This window comes from Rhinolophus sinicus, chromosome X (assembly GCF_036562045.2).
Source record: "Rhinolophus sinicus isolate RSC01 chromosome X, ASM3656204v1, whole genome shotgun sequence".
Classification (NCBI taxonomy): domain Eukaryota; kingdom Metazoa; phylum Chordata; class Mammalia; order Chiroptera; family Rhinolophidae; genus Rhinolophus; species Rhinolophus sinicus.
In genome coordinates this window covers 107,570,282-107,597,933 of record NC_133768.1, presented here as the reverse complement: position 1 = coordinate 107,597,933, position 27,652 = coordinate 107,570,282, and the positions used below count along the sequence as shown (strand labels likewise).

Sequence of the window (27,652 nt, the reverse complement as noted above, 5' to 3'; positions counted from 1 at the left end):
ATCAGAAACATATGGATTACATTTCCCTCCAAATACACAGGGGTCTCAGAATTAAAGAGGGGAAAAAGGGCTTGGGGCAACATGCATTTGGGTTTGACCTGAATCCAAAGCATTTGAAAAGAGTTCTAGAAAAGCAGCAGGCCCAGAATGCATCCTGGACATTAAGGGATTTTATAAGTTTGAAAAATGTTGGATAGTTAAAGTTCCCTCTTTGAAGATTCTCAGATGTAAGCTGGGTTTATATGATTTTTTTCCCCTTTAAATGCACAAGTATTCAGGGCAGCTGGCATTGATTATTTTATTCGTTAAAAAAAGAGTGTTTAAAATAAACTAATGGCATAATTTGTTTAGACAAAACAACCCTCAACCAGACAAAAAGGCTAACAGAGTAAGAAAGGTTGTTTGTATATATGGGGGAGGAGGTGGGACTGGCTATGAGGACCATATATCTTAAGAGTTCAAGTTTCACAAAAGCCTAGAATCTACAGCTAGCTTATGCATGTATGTGTGTATATAAACATGTGTATATAACTACGTATCTGTGTATATACACACATTACATATACACACAGGTAAACATTATTACTAACTTATTTCCTTAGGTCTCTGACTGGCACATTCTAATGTCATTAACTGATGCCACACACATAGCATGTGCCCTAATGCACAGACATGAGGGACAGTTTAAAATCCTCTCTGAATTTTTAAGCTCTCTCTCTCTCTCTCTAAATTTCTAATGTCTCCCACTTTGCATTATTCTCATATCTACACGAGTGGGAAACATTTACTACAAACCAAACTGAGCTACAAATCACTGCAAGTGATTTCATGGAGAATGTGTTTAAACACTGTAATGGTTATTCCGTGATGTTAGGAACAAAGAAGAATAAGATGCTTACGTTTTATTTTGAAAACACACAGGAAGTGAGCAGATAAGAGGGAGATAAACATACATACTCCATTGTGAGAATGTGAGTGTCTCGCTCCTGACCCAGAGAAGAGTTAAGCAACTTCTATAACCAGCTTGTCAATAACCAAACAGAATAAGGGCCCTGCACTAAGTCAGGAATGCAAGAATGAGAAGGTTTGGGAGAGCGGCCACTGGCCTCGCTGCCTCTATTTATATAAGGTACCATTAAAATGCCAATAGAAGGCAATAGTACTTAATAGGCTTCATTTGTTGAGCTTACAAATGAGCCAAAAAAACCATTTGAACACTACCTATATGTCAGTGACTCCCAATCCTTTTAATTAAAAAAATAATAAAGTTTGGAGTGTTGGTGCTATTTTCATTGTTTGTCATATTTTATGTGGCAGTCATCTTCCTATTCTCCTCCCTCACATCCCCCTCCCCACCCAAAATCAGGCAAAATATTGGGAGCTATATCTTTCTAAAATTTAAAGTGAATTTCACGTGATTTGATTGGAGCACTGTTTTCTGACAATTTCAAGCTTGAGATTCACAGCCAATGCCCAGTACTGCAGCTTCTCCTAAGGGATTTGAAAGCATCATAAAAACTCAGCAGTTGAAACAACCTAAAAGGTCATGTAGTTCAACCTTTATCTAATGCTGTAATCCCCTCTACAACATTCCTGATAAGGGTCATCCAGTCTTAGCTTCAAGGCGAGACATACATACTCCTCTACCTTCACCTCCGGGAGGTAACCGCCACTCAGGTGGAAAGTGACCCAATACCACACGCCACCCCTTTCTCTCCCCTTCAAAGTTCAGTCATATGTGGGGTCATCGTTCAGGGCAGAGCAGAGACAACACTGGCTTATAAGGTTCTCACCTGACAGTTAGGAAATGACCCGTAGTCATGTATATCGTCTCTTGCAGAAGAGATAGACCATGCCAAGGAAGCATTGCAAATACAACAGACCACTGCCCAATTAAACACAATAAACTTCTTAACACAAAGGCTGTCATCTGTCACCCACACTGATAGTTAAGGTGGTTCTCTGGAAGAGAACAGCTGGCTCTGTTTGTTCTTATTAGCAAAATCCATACTCCAGTGCCAAGACTAGACCAAAACAAAATGGAATCTAAAGTCTCCTTAATTGGCGATTCCCCCAAGTCAAGATGAGTCTCTAGTCTGGATTCTAAACTAAATATTTATTAAAAAGCATTTGGTAGCAAGAAGCTATTCATCTTAGGACGGCCCCATTAATACCTGTGACAATGATGTGTGAAAATTTTGTCTTCTAGTGTAGAGTCCCTTTAGCAATAAGAATCTACGCTGTACGACTGAATTGAGGGGTTTACAATAATTCACCGATAGTGCAGTACAGGAAGTAGTTTGTTGAATACTGACTGAAAGGTTACAGTCATCCAACAATGCGGTACAATGTCATATGGACTAGATTTTGAATTAACAGCCTTTTGGCACAACAGGTGAAAATAATGAAGACTAGACACAGAAAATATTCAAGGCAGTGTTGGGTCTGCCTAGCCTCCTGGCAGCCCCAAAGAAAGCCAGATGCCTTGTGCCATGAGTTTCAACATATGATTGATGACTCCAGCCCTTTCAGAATAGTGTCTTTGGAAATGGTTTGCTGTGGCTCTGGCCAATCCTCCTTCTTATGCTGATTTCCTTCACATAAATCTCTTGCATGAATCAACCAGGGCAGTGATACTGAAGGGTAGGCTGAGTAGGACTGGGCAAGAAGTATGTTTTTGATAGCTTAAAGAGTGCCAAAGTCCCTGCAACCAAAAGGATCTTCAGATATGACCTTGGGCCCCTCAGAAAAACAATGAACTTTGGTCCAACTCTCATCCTACTTTAAGCATTTAATGGTCTGACTTTAGTTACCATTTATGCAATGGCCACCAGGATACCCCCAGTGCCTGGCCCATGATAGGCACCCACAATGTATTTGGCGAATGAAGGAATGAATGAGTGCCCATTTCCCTCTCCAGGAGGCGCAACACTTAGGATTTCACCCATTGCAAAGGTTTGGCTTCAGTATACGAGATCTGACAATTAAGTTCACAAAATTACAGCAATGATGTTGCTAACCTTTTTTTTTTTTTTTTTTTTGATAGCAGAGGGATTATTCATTATGAATTTGTACCAAGTAGACAAACAGTTCACCAAGTTTACTATTTGGAAGTGCTGAAAAGGCTGAGTGAAAAAGTGAGACGCCCTGAACGTTTCGCCAACAATTCATGGCTCTTGCATCACAACAATGCACCAGCTTACACGGCACTGTCTGTGAGGGAGTTTTTAGTTAGTAAATAACTATATTGGAACACCCTCCCTACTCACCTGATCTGACACCCCCCCCCCATGACTTCTTTCTTTACCCGAAGATAAAGGAAATATTGAAAGGAAGACATTTTGATGACATTCATGACATCCAGGGTAATACGACGACAGCTCTGATGGCCATTCCAGAAAGAGAGTTCCAAAATTGCTTTGAAGGGTGGACTAGGCACTGGCGTCAGTGCATAGCTTCCCAAGAGGAGTACTTCGAAGGTGACTATAGTGATATTCAGCAATGAGGTAGGTAGCACTTTCTCTAGGATGAGTTTGTGAACTTAATTGTCACATCTTGTAAACTTCAAGCAGTATGAGTACTCAAGGATGTAGTGTCAGAGTGGAATGCTATTCAGATCTGAGCTCCACCTTGCAAGATGAAGCAACAGTCACAGACAGAGGAAGAGGGACTTTCACACCATGTAAGTAGTAGCTTTTTCAGAGGTGACCAGTGTGGTGCAATAGCTGAAGATGTGTCTCTGAGGAGCTGTATTACAGCGCAGTGTTATAGTGTCAGGGTTCAAATCCCAGCTCTGCTACTACCTACCTATGTGACCTTGAGCAAGCAACATAGCCTCTCTGGGCCTCGGTTTCTCCATCATAAAAGTGGCAATAATAAACATGTCCACTACTTCCCAGCATTACTGAAATGTATGTATGGAAAGTGTTCAGAGGAGTGCCTGATGTACAGTAGCCACACAGTACACGGGGACGTTGTCATCTCCCAAGTGTGTAGGCCAATATGGTGAAAGACTCATACCATTTCCCAGGAGGCACCAGGGTTCAACATTAGTGATTTGATTCCTTTTTGGAAAAGCTGCTGTTAGTCTTTCGATCCTTTGGGGTTTCCATATTATGTCAATTAAAGGAGAAGATACCCAGGGGGAGTTTTCCCTGAGCAAAGGCTGTTGAAGATCGGCTTGTCAACAGAACTTCTGAAACAGTTCATATGGGCTAGGTGGAGAGGCTGCCCCCTGCGCTGTCTACCCTAGAAATAGAACTAGAGCCTTGGGGGCACAGCCACCTCCCCGCTGCATATTTAGACAGGGTCACCGAGAATCTCTCCAGGCAATTACCCACATGCTCCAACGTTTTGCCCTGAGAAATGAGAACACAGTGGACACAGGATGACTGGCCACAGACCCAAGGAGGGGAACATAAACTGAAGCAATTATACTTATTCTGTGTAGTCTCCAGGGCAGAACTACAACCAAGGGTTAGGAGCTCCACAGAGGCTCCGTTCATGTACAATGGAACCTGTATCACAACTGTCCAAATAGGAAGGCATTAGCTGCCTTGAGAGGTAGTATAACTCTCTTTCCACTTTATTTATTTATTTGTTTTGGACTGGCAGAAGTTGGGTGACCACTGGTGGGAACAGTGAGGAAGGGAATTAGCCCTGTCAAGGAGCGGGCCTAGCTCTGATCCCCCTTAAGGTCGGAAGTTCTAAGACTTCACGGCTGGTAGGGTATTGATCTGGGACATAGATCTGGCAGAGAACCAGAGTTTCTCCTCTCCTCTTTAGAATCACGCATTTCATGAGAATGGAGACCTATCTGCATTTATCATTTTGCTCGCATTGATTCATGAAAACCAATCATATTTCTTTTTATATTTTTATAGCTTTTACGGTTCTTACATTGCAGTTTTTAAATGGGAGTGATTATCATTATGAAAAAAAATGTTCCTCACAGAGGGCCTTAATTCTCTTGTTAATAGTACTGACGCTAGAAAGCCTTCATCATCCATTGTCTATTTAGGTATTAAAATTCAGGCTTACTAATAAACACCGGAAATATAAACAAATGTGGCTTAATTTGCCAAAGCAAAGCAGCTAGAATTTCCAATGTCTTTCCATTTCATTAAAAATGAAGGTCTAATAATTCAACGATTTCAATGCAAGATACCTTCTTTTTTTTTTTTTTTTTTAATTGATGGGGCATAAATGTCCATTAGCCACAACAGATTTGGACCTGAAATTTGGAATTCACTGAAACAACATGGAAGATATTAGAGGATTCTGTCCCCTGAATAGGTAATTTCTCCCCCCACCACCCCTTCTTTTCTTTCCAGTGAGGAAGCAGAACAATTTCTCTATTACCCTTTTAAATAAACTTATGACAGGTAAAAATTGCTTATTTTTCCTTTAAAACATGTTTTATTTTGTCCAATCTCCTCAGTTATTCCATGTAGGCTGCCTCATTCACTGCAACCTTTTAAACATTTTTTTTCCTCATAAAATGCACACAAATAGTCTTTAGGAGAAATTAGTTAAATGGCTCCCAGAAAGCAGAGTTGTTTTTCCCCTTTCAAAACACTGCCATAAGTATCCCAGATCACTAATAAACGGTAAACAAGTCTGAAAAATTTATCAGATGTAACAGATCTGATTAAAAGGAAGACGCTGGTAAAGAACAATGATGCTCATGCTATAAGGTGTCTTTTTCTAAGTGCTGTTAGACCTGCCCAAGGAAGTGAATAAAACAGTAGCTACTAAGCCATGTATAGGAATAAATGTCAGGAATTCAAAGACAGCAACAGAGAACGGAGGAGTGTGGAGTTAAGACTAACATCAGGCTTCTCAATGGCGGCTGAAGTCGGGCTGAGCTCCCAGCACACTGAGAGAGGTGCTGAATTCACAGGGGAGGCAGTAGCACGTTAAAAGATCAACATTGTACAGGCCAGTTCAACTTGGACTTCCTCCTCCCACCCCACAACCGCCACCACCAAAATGCAGCATTATGGTTGGAACTCCTTCTTTTGAGAGGAAAGTTACATCAGTGCTCCATTCAGGAAATCCAGGTGCTGGAACATGTTTAAGCAAACACTTCACAAATGGCCATTTCATGACCTACCAGCGACCCCCACCCCACACCTCCTACAAAGTAAGGCCCAAATTCACAAGTGAGACTGTGGTCAATTCCAAAATTTCACAGCATGTAGGGACTAAAAAGAAAGACATGGAAAGACAAAACCAAAGAAAATGCCTAGAAAAATCGCCCTAACTTTAGCACTGGACTTCTTTCATCTCTGTCTGTTCAACATTTTGTTAGTGGCATTTACACCTCGGGGGTTTTTTTGGGGCTGTTATTGTTAAATGAATGTGTGCCGATGATCTAAGAAAAGTTGCATTCACCCCAAGGACCTGGACCATTTCCATGAAGTCATGTAGGCACATTCATTCCGATAGGTCTCCCCCTTTCTAATTCCAATGGACAACAGCAAAACCTTATTAATTAATTAAAGCTCAATGAAGATTTATGAGTGGACTCTCTTCCCAAGTTCTACCCCTATAGCTGGGTGAGGCAGCTTAACTCAAATATTTCTGAGAAATGCCACGAACCATGAAATTTCTGACTGGCGTATCATTTATGATACCCCTGAGGAGGAGGCCTTGCCTAAGAAAACCGAGGCCTGGCACCCCATAAGGTTCTCATTACAAACAGGAATGTGCCAGGCCAGATGCACTTGGGGTCGTCAAGCTTTGCAAACTCCAACCCCCCCAAAAAAAATCTCATAAATTTTGCAGAATATATTGCTTTTCCTTGAATTTTTATGATTATGTTCAATTTAAGGAAACTTACCCCCATACTTCATCATTTACCTTAGTTTTTAAGAGTTTTTTGATGTCCACAAAGTTCTATGAACTTTCTACTAACCATGTTTTTGGGGGTTTGTTTTTTTTAACATCTTAAAAATATAAACCTACATATTTTCAGCCAGCCGTGAATTTAAAACCTCCCCCCTTCTTCTAATTTTGGTTTGCAACTGCAGGCTGAACAGATTTCAAAGTGTTTCTGTTGGGCGAACTCACCTTTCCATCGTCTATTAAGGCAATGAACTTAACGAAAGATGGCAAAAACAGTGAGCAGAGTGTAAACCGTAGTCAGGCCCTGGTAAGGAAATTGAATGGGTGGGGGAATGACACCATAAGGTTCAGAGGAATGTACTGTCCTGGAGTAGCCACTGAAGCATAAACAGGACAAAGAACGGACTCCCTGATCCCTGAATCAAGGGGAAGAGTATGTTAGGAGATGGTTGGCTGGAGTTGGGCACCTAGGCCAAGTTTGATGGTCTCGCACATTTTTAACTTGTTTTAGTGAATTTTAGTGATTTCAGTGTTATGGTATTAAATTTACTTTATAATAACACATATTCCAGGTGTGGAAATTTAACACATGTCAAATCAGTTACCAACCAAATATGAACTATTTCAGATGATTGTGTATTAAGAGGGCCAATGTCTGTAAACCCTTTTGTCTGCCTCTCTGTAGCTGGGGTGGGTCTTAATACTACACCCAAACCAGAAACTCTTCCTTACCCCAGAAACCCTGGGACAGGGCCAGCGTTATATGGTCCAGTGTCATCTAGTGAGATATGAGGCAAGAGATATCAAGGTCACATGCTACCTACACACACATTTGGGAGAGGAAAAACCTACGAAGCGAAATGTAATCCTGTGCTGAATCAGATTATAAGAAGCAGACAAAATCACAACTTTATTCAATGTGTCATTTATCCCGGGTGAGTAATGCATGATTTGTATGAAATTAAAATTGAGCTTTGAGAAACTATGAAATAAATCAAATGCCCTACTTTCTGTAATTTCAACAGACAGATCCCATTAGAATTCTACTATGCATAGCTGTTGGTTAAAATCATTGACCAGCAACCTTATAAATTAATCAACTGAGGTAATACTGGCTCGGCTGTCATCATTTGCTACTAATCTACATTGAGAATTCACTTTTCAAGCCTCTTGAAATAGGTTCATCAAATGTCTATTTTTTTTCCCTTCACAATAGATGAGGAACTCTGTTTACAAAAGCCTGTGTGGTAAACGGGTGCCACTGGTGTCCTTTTTCAATGGCATTCGTGTGTGCATTGGCATTTCATTGTAATTTCTTGGTAAGATGCTAATCAGAATCTAATGACAATGATCTTTGTCCCTCTTGGTGGGGAGTTTTACCACTTGCAGCCTGAATATATACTGTTATGGAACTTCAAAACCAATCGGCCTAAATACAAGTACAGTTAATATTTAATAGCGACCTTTTTTTAAGGGTCCTTCGTGGCTCTTGTGTTCCTCCTGGATCTTTAACACTCAGATGTGTTTCATTTCTGATCACGAGACCTAATATATTAAAGACCCACACAGCTGTCTCTCCTCCTAGTACGTACCTTACCTTCATGTCTGCTTAACTTGAACTAAATGGTGTTTCATCTCCACTAAAATGGCCAAGATTTCTTCTTCACCTTTTATCTTTCTATGAATATTCCTTGACCTGCATCTTTAATTGCGTAATTGATTGTGAAAACAATAAAATAATGTTTAGAGTTTTTTTCAAGATTGTTTTTAATACTTTGAAGTTGCCCCTCAAACTCTATTATGTCCAACTCTGATAGAGTTACTATCCAACTCTGTGAAGGCAGGGGTAAAAACACCTATTTTTTGGGGAAGCCTATTCAGTGAGGTGATATGTATAAAGCATGGAACATAAACGCTCTACAAATGCTATTTCTCTTACCCCCGATTGAATACTGAACCATCTTAAGAGTTCTTAAAAATCAACACATATGGAAACTTTTCTGCACATCTTTCAGATAAAATTGTAACGTGAATCTTCCAGAGGCATAAATAGAAAATGTGTTCGGTCTAAAAATATATGTTAGGAAAACCCAAATCTTAGGTTAGCCTCCAAAGCAAGAACTATTTTTAAAAAGAAGATGAAAAAAAGAAAGATGAAACAACAACAAAAAAGGCATCTTGCTTGGAGGAAACAATGCTATAAAAACGTGGAGAAAAATATTCAGCCAATGTTTGAAGGCATGTTCTCCCACCCCATCCCACCCCCTCCATTTGTACTAGATAAAACCTCAATCCAGTGATGGAAACAAGACGTCTTTTTTTATTTTGGGGGGGTTGGCACAATTTACCCTACAACATTGTTGTAGATACTAAATGTAGGTATACCTCATGAAAAAAATGCCATACATAAAATTCTAAAATCACAAATCCGATATGCTCAGGGCTGTGTGGGAGAGATATTACTCTCATCAATAAAGAGTTCACCACGGGATTCCTGGCAAGCAAGATGCACATAGAGAGCATTTAATTTATAAATTGTAATAAACATACTATTTCAGGAACATATCTGTTGAAGGTAAGGCAACACACTTACCTGTACCTGTCTGACCATCACGATTTCAGCTCTTCTCTTAAACCTCATTCATGCACATCTCAACAATCTCTTCACAAATTTCATTGCACAAAACATTAAGCAAGTTATTGCATATCAATCCATTTATTTATTCAACAAAATATAAGTAAGCACCTACTGTGTGTCACTGTTCTAAGCACTGTAGGTGCAGCAGTAAATGATAGCCCCCCCAAAAAAAAAAAAACCCTCGACCCTTGTTGAGCTCACGTTCTTGTCAAATTTGAATTAAGTCAAAATTTACAGCCCTTCGCCTCAAGCACCAAATCTGGTACTTAAACCAAAGCGGAGCAGAATTGTGGGTCTCTTACTGAGCTAGATATCAGGTCCATTACACCTCGTATTCACTTATGGACTTAGACCTAATGCTGATTTGTAAATAGGAAAAATAAGTAACAAAGTCCTCATCAGCCCATTTCCGCTGCAGAGTCCCACAGCATGCAGAAATTGCCACTATTGTAGCATCTCTCCCAGGGTATCATCATGGATTAGCAGAGAAGCCAAGGAGTCACATGGCCTGTGTGTTCATTTCAGCTGTGCAACATAACAACCCCTGTGATCTTGGGCAAAGTCTCTGAACCCTTGTCTCAGTTTCCCTGCCCTGTAAAATAGGGAAATCAGACAATACAAATCAGCGCCTGTCACACAGGAAATGTTAGCTCTAATTATTATTTTCACTTTTATTATTATTACTATGACTTTTACTATTGTGAAGACTTGGCACAGTGCTGGGATGAACTGAATACATAAATGATGCTATACTCTGAATTGGCTGCATTAGGCTCTTACTCTGGGCCAGACACTAGGAATACGAAAACCAAAGGCACGTTCCCATCTCTCAAAAAAACTCAGGCTCACTGCAAGTATGTTCAAGCAGAAATATGTGAATCTGGGGGGCAGAGGAGGCAGGAGGGTCATAGCTAGTAGCTTCCCAGAGTCAAGATTTAAAAGATGAGCTAGACAGACAGAGAATTATTTGGTAGCCAAACAATCGTAAACACAGACATAAACCACAATCAGATAGTACCAAGGCACCAACTCACTCTTTCGGAAAAAAGAAATGCAGAAGGCAAAATACCAGTACACACCTTCCAGAAAAATGAGCTAATTATTTCTTTAAAAGGAAAAAGAACAGAAAGAGAGAGAGATTTGGGTCTACATTACAGGCCACAATACACACTTCTTTTGAAAATAGCTATTTTGCCAGCAATTGTGCCAATTTACAAACATTTGCTTCAATTGATTCAGGAAAACACATTTTCATTTGGCATTTCTTTGAAGAATGTTTACAAAAACATTTCCATAATTCACACAGTAAAAATAGTGGTCAAGAATTTTGTGGTTGCCCCTCAGCAAATGGTGGAGTGTTAATGAGAATACTCCATTCACTCAGCGAATCATAACTTTAGTAATTACGTGATGAATGGGAGCTACTATCAAACCAGATAACTCAGGGTCCAAAGTCAATTGTTTAATATTGAGTGTTGGCTGCTCTTGCTCTTCTAAGCAACCTAAATTTCTGGCTTTCCATTACCCTCTGGACTGTTCTAATGGTACTGAAAGAGTTTCACGGGCCTTGATGGAGATTGCTTCCTTCTCCTACTCTGGCTCATGTTCTCTCTCTCCCTGTCATTCCCATTTCACTTCCATCCATGTCACACCATTTCCCCAAATCTAGTTCTACATGCCAAGATCAACTCAGTGAGACCAGAGGTCATCTTTCACATTCCTTTCATCTCTCCCCTGAAAGTGACTGCCTAGCAAAGTGTTGGGCACAAAGTAGGTACACAGTGAAAAGTCCTTCATAGAGCTGGCAAACACTAAACTAGGGCATAAAGGCTCATGACCCAGCTTTGTCCCTTACTTACTGTATGTCCTTGAGCAAGCCACTTTCCCATCCTGGGCCTCAGTGTCTGCACCTGTGTAAAGACGAGGCTGGGCCAGATAATCCAAAGGGCTCCCCAGTCTTGAAACACTAGGTTTGAGGAACTCATTAATGTCTGCACACCAGAGCCAAACCTTCTGCCAGCAAATAAGTAACGGCTAATTGATAAGACCTCTATGATTCCACGGCACTTCATCAGAAACATCCATCACAACGGAAATTAATTTAGCTACTACGGCTGTGCCGACCTGGCAAAAAAAACAACCAGTCCTTTTGGAAAATTAATTTATTAAAAAAAAAATCAGTGAACTGACATCCTGGAGGGAGAAATAAAGTCTCTTGTGATTGCATTGTTTATTGTTCACCAGATAGTTAAGTCGTCATAATACATAGTGCCACAGTCAGAGGGTTAAACTGACCTCATAATACACTCCTTCTGGCTGGTTGGTTTGATCAAACCATACTAGAGACCCAAAGACCAAGAAGACATCAGATTCCTCAGAAATTTCTTCTTCCAATGATTGTTAAAGCCAAGATTGTAATTTTAGCACCATTACAAGGTAAGCGGAGTTTTACTTTTTATTTATATAAAGAAGAAACCATTTCAGTGCTATTTCCAGGTGATATGTTGCCTACAAAATACAAGTTTTGGATCACAGGAATACGGTTTAACCAAGGTCACCAAGTACCTCCAACCTGAGATATGGTTTTCACTGAAGATGGTAGACAATGCAGAGAACTGTCATTTGGAAATTTAACAAAACAATCCATTCTTTATAGGATAGAAGTAATGTGTTTTTCCTTTTCCTTTTTCCAGCAAAAGGAACGTTGACAAAACAAATGGATGAGTGATTTTGAGTTTGTAATGAAAATAAAACCTGTTTCCTTAGCTTATTTCCCAATGTGTAGCTCTTATACCTTCATATACCGGCACATGCTTATTGGAAAACCAAATCAAAGATTACTTTAAATCATTGCCTGATTCTCGTTTTCAAATGAAGCAAAATGCACAGGTATATAAAAAAAAGAGTAGCCCATAAAGTAGGCAATCCATAATCAAAATCAGATTCTAGCTGCAGTGCTATTGTCAGCCCTGCTTAAATCATGCGATTTTATTTAAGCACTCAGATAATTTTTCTCAGCTCAGTAAGTAGGTAGATGTTAGCAGCTAAGGTCATCGAAAAGATTTACTTTAAAATAAATTCAACAATTCAGAGCATCACCCTCTCCACGGTATAAAGTGTGCCTTGCTTTGAACATGCATATAAAATTTCATTAAAGTGCAACATAAAAGTTTTACATTAGAGGAACCCAGTGCTGGACCTTTGTTTAACAGTCATGATAATTTATGGCATGGATCTGCTACAGTTAAGTAGAAAAACAGCCTTCTCATGATGAAATACAAGTCATAAAGGCTGAAATTCAAGGAAAGCAGGAGGAATCCCAACGCTCTAACCACTCAATTCTTCTTCAGATTTTTGTCCCACATTCTACTTGAACATTCTCTATATGGATTGAGAAGGAGGACCAGTCCGTTAATGCTTGAACCCCTATGCCTCCACAGTTGGTTTTTTCCCAATTCTGAGCATATCCTAGAATTCATAGAAATCCTTTTTTAAAATCACGCCAATAAACAACATAGGTTCTCATTTTTCCTTTTCCTATTACGCTTTTTTTGGAACCATTTTTCTTTCTCATTACTTTCTGCAAAAGAGAGCAGGCTGGCTAAGAGACTTTCAAAAAGTTACGATTAAAACACTATCAAACAGGCAGAGGGTCAGTATTATCACCAGGATTTACTAAGCAACTATCTTTAAAAGATAGGGCCCTTTGCATAGAACACTCTGAGCGGATGGGGCCTCTAACATCAATCAACAGATGTTTATTAAGCACATGCCATGGGAAAGGCACTGGGGTAGATGATGCAAGAGGGCGATACCCATTCCTTAGGAAGCATACTTATATACTAAATATATATAATATATATTGAATAATATATATGACATATAATATGAATCATTCATTAAAGGGGCATCTATCGAATAATTACTAAGAGATTCTATCAGTACGTAAATTGTTCTTTTTGTAATTAAAAGTAAAAAAGCAGAGTTATATGGCTAGTTAATTACACGGCAATGCCACAGATTTTTGTTACACAAGTATAATATACACAATCCAATCCATTTGTTTCAGTGAGCGCTAAATGCTTGAGCCCACACAGTAACAATAAATAATAGGCAATGAGGTTTTGTGGAAAGACACCTGACCTGGAAATGGAGAGATGTGGATTTCTGACCTAGTTCTACTACTAACCATGCTGTGTGAGCTTCAGTGAGTCAAACGACCACTCGAAGACTGTTTGCTTATCTGTAAAATGGGAATAACCCCTGCACATTCGAATTTACAATGACAGAATGGGATGACATATGAGAAAGGATTTCACATGCCAGAAAGGCTCAAAATGTCCGTTGTTGATGGTGCAGGCTCTGGGGTCAGCTCCATTTAGGTTAGACCCTGCATTGTATCACTGAGTAGCCAGTGATTCCATAACTTTGTCTGTAAAATAGATATCATAACAAGTCCTAACTTATAAAGTGGTCTGAAGGATTAAATGAGATTGAGTATTTAAAGCACTAGCTACTCGGTGATGCTTGGGACACAAAGTAAATACCACTCAATAATAGTAGCAATGAAGATTCTACCACACACAGGTAAAACACACACACACACACACACACACACACACACACACACACACACAGGCCTCAAAAGGGTTTCTCCAAGTTTTGATCTTGAGCTCTTTAATCAGCAATACATTTGTTTCCATTATCAATAAACACGTTTTTAAAATCTCTTTCTTTATCCCACAGTGATTAAAAAAAAAGACAAAATGAAAAATGTAGCCACTGTCCCAATAGTTTTGTCTATATCAGAGGTTAATCAAGTGTATAGCAGTTTCCCTTTTGGAGGTGTGACCAAGAGCTGTAAGCTCACAGGACTACAGCTTCTAGATTGTTCCAGAGATGGCCATTTTATTGGACTTTTATGATTTGGAATTATGTTAAATATGTGCAAATTTTGCATGCAAGAAATAGTCTTAGCTAAAAATAATGGGCATGAAATAAAGGTTCGGCACATTAAAGCCATTTCTATTCAACAATAATTAGCATGTTTAAATACAATATAATTTTTATCCATCCACAAAATGCTTAAATGTTTGGAATCTCATTTATGTCTATAATGACAGATTCATTTTTGAAGCAGTCATTTTCGATCTTGATTTGTATATTTTAAAGTTGTTAAATGCTTGACTGAATCATTAACAAAACAATTCATGTATCATTAAACTGATTTCTAACATGAGATAATTTTCTTCCTTGTCCAATAGACGTGCCTTTTAAGATTTACAGAGATAGCTTTTCTTCTTTGGGGGGTTTTGGAGGTTGTACAGATGACCTGATCACTAGCTAATTTTACCGCCTTGAGTCTTGCCTCTCCATATACTCCCTTAAGAAATTCAACCCCAAATGATTTGCTGAATGAATGCTCAAGCACACTGGAGAACGCATATTGTACTGGCAAAGAAAACAGACCATGGACCATCTCCCTTTGAACGGAAGACAGAGGGGACGGGGAAAAGATGTATGGATGGAGGTAGAGAATGAGAAATGCTGGCAACCTGTAGGCCTTAGTCAAAACAGGATCCTGCCCTCTGCCCCCACATTTCCACTACCCCCAGGTTAAGGAAGGTTGTATTCTCTCTCTCTTCTACAACTTCTCATTCATAAACAGGTCCGATGCACTCTTCCAGAGGAAGGCAGCTAAGGAAGCCTCTGAAAACCTGTGTGCAGAGCGGCTGAGGCAGCAGGGTTGCTGCAGGCACATGGGCCATGCCTGGCTTGAGCTGAAACAGTTCACTTTTGTCTGTAGATCAGGGTCGCCACCCCCTGCAAGGTCGAGGAAAACTGGGGAAAGTGTGGGCTGCTGGGGCAGGCCCTGGGGGCTGCCTTCCTGGGAGGAGGAGAAGCCTGGCCTGCACATGGCCCCTTCCCAGCCTTGACAGCCCCACACAGACCTTTGAACTTTCTATTTATATAACAGTTTAGTGAGTTTAAGTCTCTTCCTGTATAACTGCCCGTTTGCAAGCTTGCCTCTAATTAGGCTACTTGTGAGACACCACATAAAAACTACAAACAACTGATGCAGTCCTTGGCAGTGAGAAGTCAGCCCCTGTCACCTCTGCTTACCTACAATTTTCACTAGGCTTTTTAACATTTTGATTTTGCTATCATGGTGGTTTTCTTTTCATGTTTTCATTTTTAGGAATCTCTTTCTTTTTACTAATAAAAAGATAAATGCCCCCACAAGGGACTTGGTCTGTCACAAAGCCATACCGAATCAATATGGGGAGGGGGTGCTTACAAGAGTGGAAGGTTGTACACTTTGCAGGTCCTCTAATTTTGGTCGCACCCCCCAAAAAAAAAAAAAAAAAAAAACAGCGGGGATTAATGACATCCCAGTTGCTGGTAAACAAGTCCAAATCTAGCCACATGATCTCCAGACACCTCAAGAATTCATTTACTGGATTACCACAAGGAAGTCTATGGAATGATTTAAACAATACAATTCGATTTTGTTCTTTACCTTTTTTCTTTTCTTTTCTGTTTTAAGAACAAGTGGTGTCTTTGGTGAGCACAGACAGACATCTGTGCCTCCCTCTTCTTTCACAGAACGGTTCATATTAAATTCAGACTCAGGTGAACATTGCTCATTCATCCAGGAATCTTAAAGAACTTGAGCTTTGGCCCTTTAATCGAGTCCAGAGCATGACCCATTAAGATATTCTTGCAGTTTGTGAAATCCAGGGCTATGTTTCATTAGGCACTGAGCACTCACAGACAGGGCACATACATACATTGCAGCATCATTCATGCCCAATCCTTTCCATTTGCATTCATCCCGACAAATGTGTCTGTTTATAAATGGGCACACACTTCTTGTTTACTATAGTCAAGTGTTTGCAAATAACACATATGCCTGTGTATGCAAAGTCTTTCTTCATTAATTCTAGGAAAATGAGTTTGGTTTTAGCTGGCCTGATCCATTTATTGTCAGACATCTAGGGTTGCAGTAGAGACAGCTCTAAGCTTTCTGTTCCACAAGTAATGGTGAAAAAATGTCCAATGTCAACAAAATCCTTAACTTGCTGGCACCTTTTTCCTCCTTGGACTTCCTGGGGAGTTCGGGGGTGGCTGTGGAAGCCAACGCTCTAAGCAGCTACTTACTTCCCAGGAAGGGAAGTAAACATATAATGAACATGTAATTGGCATGCTCTGGATGTCCAAAGAGAGTTTGGAAAGGTACAGAATTCCATTCGAGGCAATAGCAAGCTTTTTACTTCATCCACTATGTCACAACTATGTTCCTTTTCTCTGTGGGGGTGTACAAAACACACATGAACAATCGCATTGCACATGTTTACAAACACAGATGTATAAGGAAGCTTATCCCTCACAATCAAATAGTAAGAAGGAGAAATTTTCCTGGAACATGTGCACAGAGGGAAAAGGCCAGCTTATTTATGCAAATGTGTTATACTAATTCATTGGTATTTCACACAGTATCCACAGAGTGTCCAAGTCTGCATATTTCTTAATTGATATGGCATAGTTAAGGATCTGGAGGGGAAAAAAAGGTTTTGCATTTTCCCTAACATAAGAAAAGATAGTCTCCAAAAAGGGGTGGGCATATGTTTCTGAAAAAACAAGTCAAATCTAAAAGAGTCCATCCCCTTCAATTATGCAACTGCAAGTGCATAAGATTACACTGAAATTAAAATAATATAATAAATACATTTTTAAAAACTAAACACTTCATATATGTTTAACATTTGAACTACACCCACGAAATCAATTATAACAATGTCTGGTAAATTAACGATGTTACCCACATCATATATTAGGCAAATTATATGCAAATAGTAATGCTGTGGTTATCAGTTATCTGCTAAATAAATTACTGAAGCACAGTAAAGGCTGTGTTCAGGAGCAAAATATTTAATTGAGAAGTAATTTTATTGTGATCTTAACTTTTAAATAACAGTGTGGTTATTAAGAAAATTGTGACATAATGTTTTTTTGTAAAGCTGATAAAACCCTGCACGGTATCAAAAATGCCTTACAGATTATTACTGATGCAGCGTGATTTGTAGCTTCAAGGATTTACCTGGAATTCCTGTAAAATAAAATGTATTTAAGTTCTGATTATCTTAGATTTGCAAGTAAGGGAGTTATGATTGGCTATTGGCTAAACATATGACCCTTTTCTAAAGAAGGAAATTGACTGAAATATCACATTAGCAAGGGAAATCCTTTTAAAATACACAGCATTTTTACAAGGGCTGCTAGTAGTTTAACAGTGCAAAAGATTTCGCACTATAGGTCGGTACTATAGATTATTCTAACTACATTTAAAAAGGCAATAGCCAACAGTGTAATTACAAGTAGCTGCCGCCGCGCCCTTCCCCCATCTAATTCTATAGGCTGTGGGGAGAAATTGACATGTTAAAATATGACAAATTAACAATGATAACGTTTGTGGCAGAAGGTGAAGTTTTTTTTTAAGTTAATAGATATGTATATCGCCATGTATGCACACGCGCGCACATCACGCAGAGAGGAACAACTTTCTGTCTCCCCAGTCACCTCTGCACCATCCTTCCAAAACCTCTCAGCGACAAGTTTAAGGTATTTTTGGAGGAGCTGACTAAACCTTTGAATCAGAGCTGGTGCCCATTACACAAACCTGCGGCTGCTTCCCAGTGAGGGTCCAGCAGGTAATTAAATGTACAGTGACATCCGAGTGGCCGACTTCGGGGGCCAATTTCAAAAACCCTGTCTTGAAAGCCGAACGCCAAAGTCGGCCCGAACCCAGGGCCACGCTCCGGGGCCCCCGAAGCCGCTGCTTGGCGCCCAAGTACCGGGAACTTAGGCTGAGCGGGTGGGAGGGAAGGTGTGCGCGCCGTGCCGTGGCGCACGGGGACGGTAGTGGCGGGGGCGGTGGCCGCCTAGGAAGCAGTGGGTGACCGGTGGCACCCTGCCGCTGCCAGTTCCCCAAGGTTGGCCGCCAGCTTTGGGCACCTGGAAAGTTTAGGCATTTCTAGCGCGCAGCGTTGATGCACTGGGAGGCCGGTCTGGCCAACCGTACTGAGAAAATCCCTGTGGAGGTTGTGCGACTCAGACCCCGGGCGGCACCGGATCCGATTTGGGCCAAATGCAACTCTTTGGACTCTGAGCGCCAAGCAAAGCTTTGGAGACCCGCATCCCTCCCTCTGCCCGCACCACCACCAACCCTGTCACCTTACCGAGGAGTCCGGGAGGCCGGGGCCAGAGGTGGCCCTGAGCAAGTGAGAGTGCGTCCGGGGCGCCCCCACCACAGCCCCGGCTCCTTTTAACAAAGGCGAAAAGCCCAGCCCTAGCCCGAGGATCTGCGTAGCAAAGGAGAAGACAGAAATCAACACCTACCACTGCTGCTCCAAGTCCCAGTCCCTGAAAAAGTCGAATAGATCCATGGCGGGCGGGCGTCTGTCCCTGTTCCTGGCGGGTCGGTGCAGCTCTTGGCGGGGCTGGCTCGCTGTTCTAGGCAGACCGGCTCTCCGGCCCTCCCGACCAGCTAAAAGTGTTGGAGCCGCATTGGCAGCGGCCGCGGGCGCTGGAGGTGCGGTGTCCTGTGCTTCGAAACGGTGGTAGTGGTGGCACGGGGCGGGCAAGTGACTGATAGCTCGCTGGGGTCCCCTCGGTTCGAGGCTGCACGCGCGCCCAGCGCCCCGACGCTGCAGCGGGCTCGGGCAGGCAAAGCCGCCCGCCTGGCGGGCTGCGGGCTGGCAGCGGCGGCGGGGACGACCGGGGCAGCGACAGCGGCTCGGCGCAGCAGCCGGGGCGGCGGCAGCAGCGGTGGCGGCGGCTGCACAGGCGGCGGCGGCCGCGGTAGCATCACACACTTACACACTCACAGGGGGCGGAGTCTGGACAGCCCAAAGCCGCGACATGGAGCCAGCACGTTATCATCCCCGGATCTGGCAGGGGCTCGCCCCGCCCTCCCGCGCCATCCGGACCCCCCTCTGTCAAAATCAGCTGGTGGGAGCAGTCGCAGAGCTGGGGACCTGGGCCTGGACCCTAGCCCGAGGGGCAGTTGCAGGGATGCGGGAGGGGGACTGTCGGGATCAGGATGCAGGATTGGGGAAGGAGACCCCTCTTTGAACCCCCGCCCACTCCCAGCACTTGGAGTTACTGTTTGGAACCACTAAAGAGCGCACAAACTGCTGAGGGGATGGGGGTCGACCCTGCTGCTCGGCGCGCACCGTCCCTACCCGGGGGCACTCCTCAGGCCCCCGAGTACCATAGCAAACTTTGGCGGGCTCGAGCATCCCTCGGGCCCGCCCCGCAGAGCACGCGGGGCCAGGAAGGAGAAGGCGGTCACCTTCATCATCCCTGCTACACCGCGTGCCTGCACCCAGGCAGGCCAGGCGTGCCGCAGTGCTGTGCCAGGCTGCTGGGCACGGTGCACACCACACCCAGTAGGTTCACAAGCTCTGGGCCTTGCATTCCATGAGGTGCAAGGGTAGGCATTAATGACTGCCCTTGTGTGGTCCTTGGGTGTGTGATTAGGACTCTGGGAAACTGGATTGGACTATCACCTTCCTCACACAGCCACCATGTGCCTTGGGAAACGACTTCTGTACTTTCCTCCTCTGGGAAATGGGAAAACCACTGGATAAGTGCCCACGATTCCACCCACAAGCTGCCTGTCTCCCTTCTGGTAGGAGAATCTGTCTCTCTCCACTTGCAGTCTCCTCCCTCCCTTCAGCCTCCACTTTTGGTCCAGGACTCAGTGGATCCCTTTAGCCAGTAGCCTTCCAGAAAGGCTTTCTGTCTTACTGTGGGAGGAGTGGGACAGTTTCTGGCATTTCAGGAGTAGGAGTACTCTGAAGTCCCAGACGTCTCATCTGCCTTCTTCCTGTCGTTATACAGAGGGAATAGTATTGGTGTATTATTGAAATTCTAAGACTAGGACTCTCTTAGGAAGTGCAGGAGACTAAGCATTAACAGAGCAGGGTGCCAAGTCTGCGTGACTCTGAGCAAGTCTCTTCTCTGGGGCTCATTTTCCCCATCCGGAAAAAGAGACTTTATCTAGCCTCCATTTGGCTCTTACCGCTGTGGTATTCCATTCCTTTCTATTTGAATATGTTTGTCTAATATCTCATATTCCCCAAATCACCCAGATAGCTTTTCTTTACCTTTTTGTTGTTGTTGTTGTTGTTCCCAAGAATAAGCTGAGACTGAGTAATTTGCTCAAGATCTAACATTTCTCCTAGAGGGCAATCCCAGATTAGAACCTAGAATCTTGGGAAGCCACCTTAGGGATGAACCCAGAAGTTGCTATAGCTCCTGAGAGGTGGAAGACTTCAGAATCTGAGCTTTAAGGGTCCAGTGTTTTGTCTCTTTCACATTCTTATGGGAAAAAAGTACATCACTAACATACAGAAACAAGGCAGTGAGCTCTTGCAACGTTAGCACCCAGTCAGGCTTTTGAACATGTTTATTTGTTTTGCATAGGACCAGGTTCTCAACAAATACTGGTTGACTGACTGCAAATCAACCAATGGGCAGCCAGCCAAGGGAAGACTACACTTCAAATTGCGTTGTCAGTTTAGTTACTTGTAAACTCCTCTGGTCAAAGACTCCAAGGCAAAAGAACTATTGGAAAAATGGTGCCAGAGATTTTCAAGTTATCTCTGTGCCTTGTTTCTTCGAGGAGATCTAGTCTTCAGCCTTAGACTGTGAGCCCTTGAAATGGCAAAGACTTCCCTGCTTAGATCCGTGGCCCCCAACCTTTATGCCCTCGCTAAATGATCCTCAAATTGGATCTGATTGCTAATGATTGTTGCCAGGGCTAGTGCTTGATCTGCTTGAAAATCCTTAGAGGAAAAGCAGAACATTTACAATTAACATTTAAATGATGACAGAAAATATGTGCTAGATAAACAGTAAATTTCCAATGGAAATAAAGCTGCTCCTTTAAGAGTTCCGGACCCCCATCACCCCACTGGTGTACTTTCTTCCCAATCAGCAGGAGGACGGAGCAGAAGCAGAAGGAGCCAGCAAGAGGCAACACTCTGAACAGAAGTGCCTGCGGGAAGGAGAGAAAAGACGAGTGGTGCCGGCTGCTGCTTCAAAAGAGGGGCAGGGGCGGTCCCTTCCTGAGATCAAAACCAAGCAGGAAGGCTGGACTGGGTAGAAGGAGCTCCCACTCCCAGCCACCCTCCTGGAACAGGGATGAAGCTGAGAGAGGCAGACCTAAGGGACCAGGCTGTCCCCGAGGCCAGCCAGTCAGCCAGCCAGCCCAGGCCCAGCACACGCTCACTGTCTACACATCAGCTACTGGGTAGCTTCACCTTCTCCCTTCCTCGTTCTCTGGCCCATCCCTGGTTCTGATGGGGCCAGAAGCCTTAGAACTCAGCTCTTTAGTGACTCCTCAGGTATGCATCGAAATCATACTTCCTCCACCAGGCTGGAAGGAGGAGAGGGAAAGCAGGTTGCAGAGACGGCCATAGCAAGAGGAAGTATGGCTATCTGGAATGAGGACCAGCTGCTTCCCTTCCCTTCCACTCCCTGACCAGGCCCCCTCCACACCTTGCCAATCGCTACCATTCAACAGGCTGGTTGTCTAGAAAAGCTCCTCTCTGACCTGGCAACACAATTCTCAGTTCAGGCCAACAAGTCAGAAGTTTCAACCTTCTCCCCTTCGGACATCCTCTCTCTGCTGCCTTCTCCCATTTTCTATGACCAGGCCCTCCTCTATACCTTGTCAATCACCACCATTCAAAAACACCAATTCAAAGGAACCTATAGGAAGGACCACTGGGCCCAGAGAAAGCCATCTTTTCAGACAGGACAGAATCAAAAGTAAGGCTCCATGACCCAATCTCTTGAGGTGAAACCAAAAATCATTTTTTTCAAAGAGACTTGATTGTATGGAAATGCCGATTGTCTCACTTTATAAAGTGAGATTTTTGACTTGAATTACTTTTAATTTGGAGTCTCCAGGTACTAATCTTTATTTCAAAGAACCTGAAATCTTCCATTCCTACAGCTGAGAAAAGGCAGTGTCATGAAGGTTCTGGTACATGGTTTCGCAAAATTAAGATTAATTTAGGAAAGTTTTACTGTGAATGTCAGTTCCAGGAAATGAAAAAGTTGACAGTATGTGATACATGTGTCATCCTGTCACACTTCAGATTTCTACTTAAAATATGAAGCATTTGTTTCTGACCTGGTGTTCAGTCAGGCTGAGTTACTTTCTAGGAGGAAATTGTGATCAATTACGGCTCATCTAAGGTAGCCTGTCTGAAAGAATCCCATGGGCTCCCTTGGGAATCACCAACTTTCATTACTGCAGAGCTTCTGGGAGAGCAGCCTGGAGCTGTCGTTGAGTTTGCAATGGAGGAACATGACTCTCTGACCTTGGGGCAGTTTCCACACATGGGTTGCAACTTCCAGAACAATCTTTACCAAAGGAGCATTTTCATCTTTTCTAAGCACAGAATGTCTGTACTTATTTGGCCCCGAAACTGTAAGCCTGAGGGTAGGGACCTCAACTTTTAGCACAGGATCTGATGCGTGCCTGGCCCCTTCAGGGTCTACCCAACAAGTCTCCATGGAGGTGGCAGTCACAGGAGTGGATTTCAATGTGGGTCTGGGTCACGACAATTCTCGGAACTTAGGATGAGCCTCATGGACATATGTATGTAATTTTTGTCACAACTCCAGGTTCTGCCACTTTGTACTTTGCATCTCAATCATATGTCATAATTAAAAAGTCCCTACTATTTGATTTTCTGATTACTGGAAAAAATGACCCTATTTCAGAGACCTTCCAACGTCCTGTCTTGTCTCTAGGATCCTACTGAATCCTAAATATCAAACGCCATATAACCCCATGTTGATCATCAGCTTAATGAGGTGTAGGGTACTTGAAGGTGATGCTGTTCGGATTTTATATGGTACATTCCCGTGAATCCTAGTGCATATTTAGCATAACAATTATGAGGTAGCATCGATTGAGACTTTTATTATGTAGCAGGCACTGTGCTAAGCATTTTACATACATTATTTCATTTACCCCTGACCACGATTCTCTGAGGTAGGTTCTAGTATTAGACCTATTTTGTAAGAGGAAACTGAGGCTTACAGAGGCTGAGTACTTGATCAGGGTCAAAGAGCTCATTAGTGTCATAGGTAGGCTTTGTCCCAAAGTTTATTTGCTGCCAAAGCCCATGTACTAATCAACATTGCCCCACAGCCTCCATTCTGCATTCACAAAGGGTTTCCTCTCACTGTAGCCCAGGAAGGTAAGCAAGGAAGGAAACTTTATATCTCCATTTGACAGTTGAGGAAACAAGTGACTTTGGCAAGATCATAAGGTGATACAGCTGAGTCTGGGACAAGGTCATCTAGGTGCCAAGTCAGCACTTGTTCTACTCACCACATTATTGTTTATTGTCCCAGGGCCACTCCAGTGAACTATAACACCCTGGGAGTATGGGACTGCAGTGGCATCAGTTAACTGTTGGATTAAAAAAATTCTTGTGGTGCAATTTCCCTGATCTCAACTGTGGCAGAATTGGGGAAAGGCAGTTGGCTGAGCCGTGCCCTCATATTAAAGAGTCAGTCAGATAGGCAACAGGAAACAAGAAGATGGTGGGGCAATTCTTGCTTCATCGTTTAAGGAGTCTCAGATGGGTCTTTTTCCTGGAGATCAGAAATCTAGGGCTAAGCTAGCTTTTTAGTCAACTGTGGAGGAGTGCATAGTGGTGGGCTGTGAGTTGTTGATGGAAAATTCTCTTCTGCATAAGACTGCGGCTGTGGAACCGCGAATCCATGCCTCTCTCTCCCAACGTCTTGAGGACTCCATTCCCTTGTCTATAAATTCAGGGGGTTGGAAACACTCCAGCTCTGACATTCTCTGGCTCCTTGACGTCCCTTTATACAACTTCACAGTCCATGGCCAGATGAAGACTGGTAATTTATAATGATGAGGGAGGCAGAGTGACGAGTCACCTCGATTACCCAGATCAATCATCTCCATTCCTGAGGTGGTGATTGAGAAATCTACTTCCTGGAGCTCAGAGCCCTCTCCCTGGGCTGCTCTCAGAAACCCATTCACAGCATGGCTGTCAAGAGTCTCTTCCCAAAGTCCCCTCTGCAGGGTTGAAGGGCTGGGTTCCAGAGGGAAGTCAAGCATTTTCCCAGTGGCTAGAGGGGGAACCTAATGTATATGAGAGCGCTTTGTAAATGGTAAAAAGCGCCATATAAATGCTTGCTCTCGTCATCCCTTAGGCTGGGGTCTCAGAGGCTTCTCCATCAGGTGAGATCAGCACTGGCTGTGTTTGCAGGGTTTTCCTTAGTTTCTTTGTGTGTGTTTTTCTTGTTTTTATATTTGTTTGGCAAACAGGCTCACATCCTAAGTTCCAGAGCCTGGTTATTAAGCTGAACGTTTTGATGCTGTTAAAATAATATGAAGAAGTATAAACTACGTTTTACTTAGTGATCTTTTCTTTTGGAGGGGGTTCAGGTCATTGATTTTCATATTGAAACATTTAAGAGTTTTAAATCAGTGTCTTCATTTAAAGTTTCCTGGTTTGGGGCATCATGTGAAACCTTTATTTTTCTATTAAGTTGCTAACAATCAAATCATTATGAATGAGGTTAAAAGCAATGAAATGACTGCCTAAAGGAAACATTTAGCTGCTTCTGCCTTTCTATTTTCAGGAAGTAGAATGCATTGATAAGCCCCTCAATCTTTGAATCATTCCTTTCCCCCTCCAGCTTTATTGAGGTGTAAGTTACAAATAAAAATTGTATACATTTAAGGTGTACAACATGATGGTTTGATGTTTGTTTATATTGTGAACTGATCACCACAATCAAGCTAATTAATGCATCCATCACCTCTCATAATTACCCTTTTGTTAATTTTTAATTTTTTTCAATTGCCATTGACATACAATATTACGTTAGTTTCAGGTGTACAAAAACAACATAGTGATTAGACATTTATATACCTCACAAAGTGATCACACCAATAAGTCTACTATAAACCTGACACTGTACAGAGGTATTACCAATATTATTGACTATATTCCCTATGCTGTAATTTACATTCCTGTGACTATTTTTTTTTTTCAATTATAGTTGACAATCAATATTATTTTGTATTAGTTTCAGGTGTACAGCATAGTGGTTAGACATTTATATAATTTATGAAGTGATCCCCTACCTAATCTAGTACCCACCTGGCACTATGCATAGTTATTACCATATTATTGACTATATTCCCTATGCTATACTTTACATCGCCATGACTTTTGTAACTACCAATTTGTACTCCTTAATCCCTTTACTTTTTTCACCCAGCCCACCAAACCACCTCTCACCTGGCAACCATCAGTTTGTTCTGTGTATCTGAGTTTGTTTCTGTTTTGTTTGTTCATTTATTTTGTTCTTTAGATTCTACATATAAGTGAGATCATATGGTATTTGTCTTTCTCTGTCTGACTTATTTCACTTAGCATAATACCCTCTAGGTCCATCCATGTTGTTGCAAATGGTAAGGTTAAGATTTCATTTCCTTTTTATGGCCGAGTAATATTCCATTATGTATATGCACCACATCTTCTTTAGCCAATCGTCTATTGATGGGCATTTCAGTTGTTTCCATATCAAGGCTATTGTAAATAATGCTGCAGTGAACATAGGGGTACATGAATCTTTTCAAATTAGTGTTTTGGATTTCTTTGGATAAATAACCAGAAATGAAATGCTGGGTCATAAGGTAGTTCTATTTTTGATGTTTTTAAGAACCTCCACACTGTTTCCCATAGTGGCTGCACCACCAATAGTGCACGAGGGTCTTCTTTTCTCCACATCCTCGCCAGCACTTCTTTGTTGATTTATTGACGATCATCATTCTGACACGTGTGAGGTGATATCTCATTGTGTTTTAGTTTGCATTTCTCTGATGATTAGTGACATTGAGCATCTTTTTATATCTCTATGGGTCATCTGTATGTCTTCTTTGGAGCATAGTTACACTTTTTTGTGTGCGGTAAGAAACTTAAAATCTACTATATTAGTAAATTTCAAGTACTATTAACTATAGTTACAATTAGATCTGTACGTTAGATCCCTATATATTAGCTATACATTAGATCCCCAGAACTTATTCATCTTTGAAATGAAAGTTTCAGGGATGGACATTAGAGGTACAATTAGTTCGGTTGCCCCATGGGTGAAAGGAGAGTAGAAGCCTCCGCATTAGGAAGTTTTGCCTAATCACCTGACCTCCCTGGAATTCTGGTCCAAAGAGGCCATGCTGCTCTGCCATTCTGTGGTTGTCCCTTCTTCCTTTCACAGCAATTGAAGCAGACCAAGATGATGGAGGAGAGACTCAGTATCAACCTGGACTGGAGCAGACTCATGGCTGGGAAAGCTTTGTACCACTTACCCAATGGCTCTAAGTTTACAACCACCTCAATGAGTCAAACACCTCTGGATCCACTGCCAATGATAATAGGATCTAATGTAAAGAGGCAAGTAAGTCCTGCTCATTTCCAACTGATGGTCTACTTTGCTTTGGTATTAGAGATCCAACAAAAAAGTGTCCTCCAATCCAGAGTTCCTTCAAGACCTCTGAGAAAAAGCCAAGAAGACGGCCATATCCCTCACCAAGCTGCACTTCAAGGTGTCACAGTTGACCCTCAGTAGCATTTCCTTACGTGAACTCACTACACTTTGAGACTTATTAATTCATGCCATTTCATTACCTAAATTTAAATTTACCAGAGATGTGCCTCTGAGATTGTCTTCATCTTTCCTGCCAGCACTCAGTTTTATATATCATAGAACCACAAAACACCATCACTAGCAGGAACTTTATTGATTATCTCTAGCTCAACAGAGGCCCAGATTGCTCACCAAGATCACACAGTTAGCTCTATCTGTCAGAACCATAACCAAGTCACCTAGGTCTCAGTTGACTACCCAGGTCATGCAGTCCTGAAGTCATAAAACATTGCATCTTGTTCCTTTTTTAATTACATCATAAAATGCTTGTTATTTGAACTAATAATTAAGGGAAAATCTTATCCTTTGAAGAAAAATGCAAATTTCCATCCCATAGTCTGTAAGATAATTGTTGTTTTTAATTGTTTGTTTGTTTGTTTGTTTAGA

At 42.1% G+C, this 27,652-nt stretch overlaps 1 protein-coding gene across 5 annotated transcripts in view; it reads right to left on the bottom strand.

Moving 5' to 3' along the window:
• Positions 1-19,395, bottom strand: part of AFF2 (ALF transcription elongation factor 2) — a 473,113-nt gene extending 453,718 nt beyond the window's left edge. For 3 of the 5 annotated variants that reach the window (XM_074323510.1, XM_074323509.1, XM_074323508.1), the window contains exon 1: positions 18,887-19,395. Coding sequence is in view for 4 of the 5 variants with exons in the window: in XM_074323509.1 (XP_074179610.1) it covers positions 18,887-18,933 (47 nt within the window). In the remaining variant the exon portion in view is untranslated. The remainder of the gene's footprint in view (positions 1-18,886) is intronic. The other 2 variants (XM_019712671.2, XM_074323511.1) reach the window with 2 other exon arrangements.
• Between the last annotated feature and the right edge of the window lie 8,257 nt (positions 19,396-27,652).